Genomic DNA, 7,310 nt, shown 5'->3' with positions numbered 1-7,310 from the left:
TATAATAGTATTTTCAGAATAAAAAAGCAAATGTGTATTTTTGATAGGATAGGAATAAAATAGGGGAAAATTGTGAAACAAACAGCACAAATATTTTGTTTCTCTATTCTCAAAATCCTATCATAAATTATTCAGGTGCGTTTGTTTCCTTTTTTTCAAAATACTCTATTCATATTCTTTAAAAAATGCATGTTTGTTTCCCTATTCTCAAAATTTTATCCTATAATATTCAACTATTTTAAACCCCCATAGGTTTGTTAATTTAACTAAACACCCCCAACAAAAAAGTTCTATAAATTAACAAAAACACCCCCACCCACCCACATTTGTCAAATTTCGGCAACCACCGCCGGAAGGTGGTTAGAATTTGGCATAATGGCACACCACCGACTGGATCTGACCTCTTTGGCCACATCTAGCCGTCAATGATGACTAATATATGTCCATCGTTGACCATTAACAACAGTCATATCTTTGGCCGTCAGCTAGATCTGGCCGTCAATGGCTAGATCCGATTTGGTCGGTCATGCACAATGACACCAGATTCTGATGGTAGTGGCTGGAATCTAGCAACTGCGGGTGGATGGGGGTGTTTTTGTCAATTTATAAACTTATTATTATTGGGGGTGTTTAGCTAAATTAACAAACTTAGGGTTTTTTTTGTTAATCTTTAAATCCTACCTCGTAATAATAACTCAACTCAACTTAATAATAATATTTCAAAAATACTACTTAAAATAATAAAACAAACACACCCTTATTTCAAAAATACTACTCCGATTAACTAAGCAAACGCACCTATATTTAAAAAATGAATCAATTTTACCAAAATATCCATTTAATCTTGTTGAGGGCATTTTAGGTGTTTTCATAAATAATTTAGAATGCTAAAGTGTATATATATATATATTCGTCTAATTAAATATGTTTTCATAATTTAATTTATTTTTTCCTTTTTTTGTCTCCCTACTTAGCTCCTTCCACATATATTTATTTTGTAGGTAGAACAGTATGTGGGGGTGTAGATATTTCTAGAATTGTCTGTTCTAAATGGGTGAACCTGTGAGGCTGTGACCTGTCCATCTATGTCAATTTGATAGGAGCGTGAGGGGCAGACTGACTGCCAAAAGCCAGTAGCTTAGCCCTCAAGCATTACACAAATTTACTGTTGATTTTTTTTTTTTTTTTTTTTAACTAATGCTAAAAAAAGAAGAGGCAGATTGAATTTGTTAACAATGATGGGATTATGCAATTCTCTTAGGATTGTCTCATCAAGCGTTAATCAGCATGAGATCCCAGCGAGTTGGTTCAAGTAATATTGAAGGAAAGAAAAGTCTGCAATCTTGACGGCTACCGCCACGATTATTACATTCATTAGCCTACTACTCGGAGGAGTAAACGCAGTGGAGAAGAACCCATCGTAGTTCATAACTTCATATGTCTCCCCCGGTGTTAACGAGTTCAAAATGCATTTAAGATACAAACACAATTGAATTTTACTGAGCTACTTTCATTTAAGAATTAGAACGCTGCGTTAATCAAGTGCACACAGCTGACTTAAAACTTAGAAATAAGCCCTCAGTGTTATTGATGTAAATTACCTCATAAAATCCACAAAAAATGCATTTAACTAACATTTGTCAAACATATCATTCTTCATATATAACTGATCCTGCTTAAGCAAAATTATAACTGGTTCAACAGTTTAAAATTAAACATAAACGCCAGAAGCAAGTAGCAAGAATAAGGACCCGAAACCCTGCACCAGAAAGATCAACATTAGATGTCAGCAATGAAACAAACTTCCTGGTAATCTGTCTACAAATATCGATACAAATGACATGTTAATACATACTAGGAAGACAGATGCTACTGCTCCTGTTATAAGCTCCTTGGCAAGACAGCGATTCTGCCTAGAGGAGGTTGCTTCATAACTGCAAATAACAAATAGCACATATCATTAATTAAAAGTGGGTAAAGAAGATAAACCGTGCACAACTTTAGAGTTTAAATTGCTTAATCCCTAGAGATAAGGATGATGGTAATGGAACCTATAAAACATGAACATCATTAAGATTTCATGAGAAAAATAAGATAATTAATAAAAGACAAGAATTCTAATAGGATAAATAGCCATAGTTAAATCAAAGTACGATTGATAAAATATATTTAACTCATAATTTTCATACTCATACTCCCTGCTTCTACTACCACAAAGAACCAGTAGATGTATATATGCCAAAGGAAGCAAGCATATCATCAGGTGCAGCTCAACTGATCTAACCAGTTCACACAGGGATTGACATCTTTGTATTAAGAAAAAAAATAAAATAAAAAAAGATCCACCTTCTCAAGCTGCTCCAAATTTCTATCAAATAACCAAGTTAAATCAACTTGTGCTTCTCCCAGGTTTCACCTTCAATGAGTGCTTCCATCCAATAAAGAAAGAACACTTTACCAGGAAGATTTAAATCATAAGGGCTCACAAGAAAAACAGACCCCTAAGTTCAAGGTTGTCAAATATAGAACTTTTATAAGGAAACAACCAGATTAGTGTCACTAAATTCATGTAGCAGCAATAAAGGTCATACATCTTCAACCAGAGAAGGCACAAAAAACAACAAAAATCAAAAGCAGTAGAACTTGTGCGAGTCCTATAATCAGCAATAGAAGCTTAACTATGCAAAAAAAAAAAAGAGAAAATGCACAAGTGAATTGCACCTTAGAAGGACTTTATCCCCCAGCATAGAATTATCCTAATCACATAGCAAATGATATAAACAAAGAAAAATATGTTTGACTGACAAAACAAACAGTGCCAATGAGTTAACTCTGCTAGAACATGAAGGCCAAAAACTGTAAAAGTCATGATCCTACATCACTGTAACATATGAAGAAATTAAATTAAGACCGCTTAAACATAACCAACAGAAAAAAAAAGTCAACACATAATCTCCTTATAGAAACAGTTGAGATCAATTTAATCTTCTGGCAGATTCGAAGTGTCCCCTTCATCTTCATTTTGCAAAGCAAATGATGTGCAAATTCATACATACAACTGGAGGCAATTCAAAGTCAGTAACCATTATAACTGCATGCACACAAAATTGGAACTTATATTCTAGCTTGACTGTATCCCTGCTTTAATGAATAGGTTCCAACAATTTCCAATATCCCAATTCAATATGGACTGTGCATTTAACACTTAGTAATGTAGAAAATATATGGGAAACCAAACCAATCGTAAAAAAAAAAAAAATTGCAAAAGCTATTGGCTTATTTTGTTTACACAGAATAAACCTTCGCATTAGCAAATTTAAATATAACAGCGCTTGTCTAGACATCTGATGATTAGATATACTGAAGAACTAAGAAAAAAATGCTCAAGGATTACCATCCAAACCCCCCAAGTGCATTAATATAACAATTCAGCCCGAATTCAATCAAAATTCTATCAGTTACATAGTTAAATGGAATCATAAGCAAGAATCCCATGAATGTGAATATCTACCAGTCAGTCTAGATCTACAAATCTAAAAAATTCAAATGTAATATATCTAAAAGTGATCCGTTTTCAAAATAAAAATAAAACAAAAAGCAAACAAACAATCAATAAATATAACTCAAATTGGTTGCAGAATTAAACAATAAAAATAAAAAGAAAGAAAGAATTTTCGGAGAGGAGATCGAGCTTACATGAAGAATGAAGCAGTGAGGAGGAGACCTATTGAGAGCATGAACACAGATAGGGTCGGGTACCACGCATCCGGCACTGGACTTGTAATGGGTTTTGGAGCCTTCAGAAAAAAAACGTGATCAGAAATACAAAAACACATAAAATGCTTTAAGCTAACACTTTAGACAGAAATGATGTAAATTGCAAGGATTTTACCATGGCAGACGGTGGTTAACAAACGGATCTCAATCTACTTGGACGATGTGGAGTGAATTGACGCGCCTGCGTTCTGAGTCTGAGAGCTGACTGCCGAGAGGTTTTTGTGCATATGTAGGAGTCTATGTGAGTAGACGTGTTATTCAGTGCTCCGATAGCACATTAAAGCTCGTGCTCTCTCACTGGTGGCCGTTGATGTAAATGATGAATTTTTTCCTGTTGACTTTTCTTTTTACTGCTTAAAGTAAAGAATAAATGGATTTGAAAATTTTTCAATTTTTTTTATTATTAAAAAAATCTTATATTTATAATAAATAATTGTATTTGAACAATTTTGGTGACAGTATTACAAAAGGATCAAATTAAAAAAAATGATAATTCATTTTAATAATATAACCATTTTAATTATTTCTAAAGTTATTTTATTTATATAATTATTCTATTGGTATTACTAATGGATGAAACTGATATATTATGTATTAACCACTTTAACGGTCAACTAAAACTCTTAAATGTATTATTCAATAAGTCCTGAGTTCGATCCTCTTGAGTTACTAATAGGAGATTTGCCCGATGGTCAACTAAACTTCAAGGCTCCAATGGATTAATTTAGGTCACCATATATATATATATATATATATATATAAAGTAGAATTGTGACAAAATTATTCGCATTATGTTCATCTATGGAAAAATAAATTAAAATATATAAATAAAAGAGCATAATTACTTGAAATTTTTTTACTATTCTAAAAGTATTCATTTCCTTTCATGATACATTATATTCTGTACATTTGAGTAAAAAATCCATTCCTTTATCTTTCTCTATCTCTTTCAACATCACCTTATTCATTCCCCCACTCTTCCCATTTTCACTTCACTCCTTCTTTTGTCTGCACAAAAATCTGCAGTCCCCATCACCTTCCTCTTTTTCCATTTACTTGGCTTGGATGGACAAAATGACTGAGAGTGCTAATGAGAGTCCAAAATTTTTGACTGAGGAAGTCAATCTACACAAATTTATATATTTTTGGTTTTCAATATGAGCCCGGCCATAACCTGAATGCACCACCATGTTCACTGACACTACCTGCAGATAATCTCCTTACTCTTTGCCAGAACTGTTTGCCCCTTCCTGTTCTTGACGGACCTGAACTCAAGCATCTCCTAAATGAACCGGATTCTTCCTTACTGAATCTTGCAGATGAACTGAATAGTTCTGATACTGGAAGTCCTCTCTCAGAGTCGATGCCATAATTGTAGTTAGGAACCGAGTAATGGCTCTGCAAAGGATTAGGCAATCGTCCAGAGCCTGTACTGACCCTTTCGTCCAAATCAATGGACAAGGTATCATGGCTAGAACTTCTTGAACCCACTTCCTTTGCCTCATCACACTCATTGCATACTAATTTTAAGGCCTGCACAACCTCACCCATGAAAGGACGGTGTTGTACCTCTCGTTGTACACACATTGAAGCAATAGCTGCCACTTTGGCCACGCTATCAAAAGGGACATCAGATCCAAGAGAAGGATCAATAATTGTTTCCAAACCTTCTCTGCTTGTGAGGAGTGGACGGGCCCATGCCACCAGATTCTCTTGGCCAGGAAGCTGTGACATGTCTACTGGTTTTCGACCAGTTAGGAGCTCAAGGAGAACAACACCATAGCTGTAAACGTCACTCTTCACAAGAAGATGTCCTGTCATTGCATACTCAGGAGCCACATACCTGGATGGAACATTTATTTCACATTTCAAATTAACAAGCAAATCTTGTTACGTTGTCTATTTGAATCTTACAACGAAACGTTATCGATCTTCTACGAATTTGCTGTAAGTTGTTGGTTCGTTTTTACTTTTTATGATCCCAACTCCAGTATTTATTATTCTTTCCTTGATCTTTTACTAGAACTAGACATAGAAAATTTGTACGCTAAGCCTTGTATACAAAGTGACATCACTTAAAATAAATAAAAGATGAATATAAAAGTCAACTCAGTAATAAGGATAGATGATATGATAATAAGGGGACGTTTGGTTAGGGGTTAAGTGGGATTACTGGGATTATGTCATCTTATATTACTTGATTACCATGTTTGGTTGTCAAGTAATATAAGATACCGGTAATCTTTAAATATCAATAGTGGTTACTATTGGTAATATCAGAGGTAATCTGATTACCTCCATTTTCTTAGGTATTCTGAGATTACCAGGGTTATCTTTTTTTGTTACAATTTTATCCCTTATTAATTAAAATTTTGGACAATAATACCCCTACTTTAAAACAAATTTACATTAATATTCTATTTCAATTTTACCCTTGTTAATTAAAATTTTGGACAATAATACCCTTATATTTAAAATAATTTACAGACCACCACTCACCCAGCCACCACCGCCACCCAGCCATCACCGTCGGCAGCGGCCAACCACCATGGACCGCCGCCAAACAATCGTCGAAGTCCCTGAAAAGGAACGAAATTCCGTGGGAGGCTTCGCTATGGCCGTTTTCGGCCATATTGATGGCCGAAAACGGCCATATCAGGCCAGATCTGGCCGGAAATGGCCACAATAGTCGGAAATGGCCAGATCTATTGTGGCCATTTCCGGCCAGATCTAGCTTGAGAAACGGCCATATCGGAGCCTCTTCGTCACGGTGAGGTACTCACGGGTGCTTTCGGAGATTTCCGACGGTGGTTTGCGGTGGCGGCAGGAGGCGGCAGGAGATGGGGGTAATTTCGTCATAAATTAAAGTTTTATATAAGCGGGGGTGTTTTAGCTAAATTTGAAATATTGGGGATTAAAAGAAATTATTCAAAAATTAATAATAAAAATAATCTTATATTAATATTTAAAAGGGGGACAATTTAGTAATTTAAATAACATACCCACCAATTTATTCCCCATAACCAAACATATTCATATAACATACCCACTAACTAACCAAACACATTTTTTTAAAGATTCCCAGTAATCTTCCAAGGTAATCTATCTTCCCAGTAATTTAACATTCCTAAACCAAACGCCCCCTAAGAGTAATGTCGCATCATTTGCATACATCTCTTTCATACAAGCTTTGTACGTGTAACTACGCCTTCAGGAATATATCATATGCAATAACAATGNCAATAGAACAATGCAACAGATAAACTTAGAATGTTGCTTTGCAATAGCTCGAAGATGCTTAAACGACATTCAACAACCAAGCAAAAATGAAAAATACTTCCCAACTCCAGTATTTATTATTCTTTCCTTGATCTTTTACTAGAACTAGACATAGAAAATTTGTACGCTAAGCCTTGTATACAAAGTGACATCACTTAAAATAAATAAAAGATGAATATAAAAGTCAACTCAGTAATAAGGATAGATGATATGATAATAAGGGGACGTTTGGTTAGGGGTTAAGTGGGATTACT

General features: G+C 34.7%; 2 protein-coding genes across 2 annotated transcripts; both read right to left on the bottom strand.

Annotated features, from left to right (window-relative positions):
- Positions 1-1,557: 1,557 nt before the first annotated feature.
- LOC116110263 (transmembrane protein 258-like) lies at positions 1,558-4,038 on the bottom strand. The gene is made up of 4 exons (XM_031396481.1): positions 3,893-4,038; positions 3,697-3,797; positions 1,856-1,934; positions 1,558-1,759 (listed from the first exon to the last, which is right to left on the bottom strand). Exons 1-4 carry the CDS (start codon positions 3,893-3,895, stop codon positions 1,712-1,714), a joined length of 231 nt encoding a protein of 76 aa, XP_031252341.1. The 5' UTR covers positions 3,896-4,038; the 3' UTR covers positions 1,558-1,711.
- An 891-nt stretch (positions 4,039-4,929) lies between these two features.
- On the bottom strand, positions 4,930-5,620 carry LOC116110252 (receptor-like serine/threonine-protein kinase ALE2; the record flags this gene model as incomplete). The annotated part of the gene is made up of 1 exon (XM_031396465.1): positions 4,930-5,620. A coding segment is annotated over one exon (691 nt), but the record flags the coding sequence as incomplete, so codon positions are not given.
- Between the last annotated feature and the right edge of the window lie 1,690 nt (positions 5,621-7,310).

Source organism: Pistacia vera, unplaced genomic scaffold, assembly GCF_008641045.1.
Source record: "Pistacia vera cultivar Batoury unplaced genomic scaffold, PisVer_v2 Contig6, whole genome shotgun sequence".
Lineage (NCBI taxonomy): Eukaryota > Viridiplantae > Streptophyta > Magnoliopsida > Sapindales > Anacardiaceae > Pistacia > Pistacia vera.
The sequence above is the reverse complement of the archived record's forward strand: the minus strand, read 5'-3'. Positions and strand labels throughout refer to the sequence as shown.

Excerpts from the sequence above, each read along its gene's own strand:
- LOC116110263 (XM_031396481.1), bottom strand. Across the intron at positions 1,935-3,696 it reads CTCACTGCTTCATTCTTCAT|TTATGAAGCAACCTCCTCTA; the intron begins GTAAGCTCGATC and ends TGTTATTTGCAG. Across the intron at positions 1,760-1,855 it reads CAGTAGCATCTGTCTTCCTA|GGTTTCGGGTCCTTATTCTT; the intron begins GTATGTATTAAC and ends TTTCTGGTGCAG.